We start from the raw sequence: 2,390 nt of genomic DNA, 5'->3' as shown, positions 1-2,390 counted from the left end.
CCAGCACTTGGGAGGCAGAGGCAGGTGGATTTCTGAGTTCGAGGCCAGCCTGGTCTACAGAGTGAGTTCCAGGACAGCCAGGGCTATACAGAGAAACTCTGTCTCGGGGAAAAAAAAGAAAAGAAAAAAAAGAAAAAGTTATTTAAAATTTTATTTTTTTAATTAAAAAAAAAAAGAAAGAAAGAAATTAGGTCAGGCATGTTAGCTCAACACTTGAGCTGAAGCAGGAGAATTACCACGAGTTTAAGAGCAGCTGGGGTTATAGAGTTAGACTCTAATTCAGAAAAACTACCACCACCAACAAGAGATCTGGCATGGTGGTACATGCCTTTAAGTTGAGTCTAGTCTACATTTTGAGTACTAGACTAGCCAGAGCTATATTGTGAGACCCTGTCTCAAAGGGGAAGAGAGAGAGAAAGGGAGATAGAGAGGGAAAGAAAGAAAGGAGGGAGAGGGAGAGAAGAGATATTATGTGGTAAAATTTATATTTGATTTCTGCTGCTGTTTCACTATGTAGCACCAACTGTGTTTAACCTTATACCCTCGTGTCTCTGCTTCCCCCACTGACATTCTAGCTGTATGCCTTTATGCCTGGGAAGAGAAGTGCCATGTGAATAAGAGCCAAGAGTAAAATCAGTGTGATCAAAGCAAGCGAGGAAGCACCTAGTTACTCAACATGACCACACAAGCACAGACTGAGCATCACCAGGCCAGGAGCAAACTAAGGAAGAGACCTTAAAGCTCCACACTTCAGGCTGGTCCCTCCTTCTTCCATCTTTATTACAGACCACCTATGTGACCACCATGTGAGCACTCATATTATTCAATCAATTTTTGTAGGATTGCATGAATATATGAATGCCAGAGGAGGGCATTGTGGGGGAGGGGACTCTCTCTATTATTCTCCACTTTGTTCCTTTAAGGCAGGATCTCTCATGAACTTGAAGATTTTTTTTTTTAATATTTTAAAATTTTTTTTTTAAGATTTATTTATTGTATGAGTACACTGTTGCTGTCTTCAGACACTCCAGAAGAGGGCATCGTATCCTGTTACTGATGGTTGTGAGCCACCATGTGGTTGCTGGGAATTGAAATCAGGACCTCTGGAAGAACAGTCAGTGCTCTTAACTGCTGAGCCATCTCTCCAGCCCCCAAACTTGGATATCTTGTTTTTAGGTTAGACCAGTGGCCAACAAGCCCCAGAGATACTGTTTTCACTCTCCTCAGAGATAGCTACAATTACAGGTTTGCATGGGACCATGTCTGGCTTTCACATGGGTACTGAGATCCGAACTGCACAGCAGCAAGCTCTCTTAATCCCTTAGCCAACCCTCATCTGTCTCCAGCCCCTTAAATGGGCATCTAATTTATACTTAGTACTAGTCATTTCTTCCCGAGTGCTAGGGTCAGGTGTACAGTGGGAGCACAGCAGACATGTGTCTCGACTTTTGAGGAGCCTGCAGAACACAGTATATTTCCAGTCATCTAGCATCATGAAGGAAGGTAAATGGAAGCTCACTAAAAGTGTGCCAGTTATGGTAGATAGACTGTGCTAGTTCTGGTGGCTTCTCTTCAGTTTGCACAGTTCCATTCACCTGGGAGGTAGGAATTCCATGGACGGTCTTGTGCTTCCTCCTCCTCCTCCTCCTCGTTTTGGTGACATGACCATCTGATTCCGTCTCAGCTTGCTCCTCACTGCTAACGTGTATCTCAGTCTCATCAATGGAGAATGCAGATTGATTTTCATCCTGAGAAAAGAGGAGTCAGTATGTGCCAGATCCTGCACGCATGTGCACTGACGACTGCTTCCTAAGCTAAAGGAACTTGTCACAGATAACGAACTAGCACTTGCATTTTTATAAACCTAAGTAAAAAGTTACAGTATGAACACAGGATGGTCCGAAAAGAGAGCATCCAAACAGACCCACTTATTCGTTATGTTATGGCTTACATGGCAGAGTGGTGGGGAAGGTCCTTTTCATTATTGAATACGTACCTAGTGATACTAGATATAGTTCTTATTATTTGTAGTAGAGGAAGATAAACTTGGCTTTTCTCCCAGAGCACAAAGGACCTGGATGGATTATCACTGTTGTTCAGTCCTAGGGATCAGATGTAGGTGCGCCCACATGCTTGTAAATGCCTAGGGGTGAGCATCATCCAGCCCTTTCTTTTTTCAGTTTGATTTTAAGATAGAGTCTCACAGTTACGCAGGCAGACTTTGACTTTTGATCCTCCTGTCTCAGCCTCCTGGGTTATAAGTATGGCCCCATCACATAAGTTTGTTTTAAAAAATAAACATGGGGCTGGTGAGATGGCTCAGTGGGTAAGAGCACCCGACTGCTCTTCCAAAGGTCCAGAGTTCAAATCCCAGCAACCACATGGTGGCT

General features: G+C 43.5%; 1 protein-coding gene across 2 annotated transcripts in view; it reads right to left on the bottom strand.

Annotated features, from left to right (window-relative positions):
• The window catches only part of Nusap1 (nucleolar and spindle associated protein 1), a 30,694-nt gene that overhangs the window by 19,257 nt on the left and 9,047 nt on the right, over positions 1-2,390 (bottom strand). For both annotated transcript variants that reach the window (XM_021150752.1, XM_021150745.1), the window contains exon 3: positions 1,596-1,748. In XM_021150752.1, the coding sequence (XP_021006411.1) occupies positions 1,596-1,748 (153 nt within the window). The remainder of the gene's footprint in view (positions 1-1,595; positions 1,749-2,390) is intronic.

This window comes from Mus caroli, chromosome 2 (genome assembly GCF_900094665.2).
Source record: "Mus caroli chromosome 2, CAROLI_EIJ_v1.1, whole genome shotgun sequence".
Lineage (NCBI taxonomy): Eukaryota > Metazoa > Chordata > Mammalia > Rodentia > Muridae > Mus > Mus caroli.
Note: the sequence above shows the minus strand (reverse complement) of the source record. Positions and strands in the feature narration are given on the sequence as shown.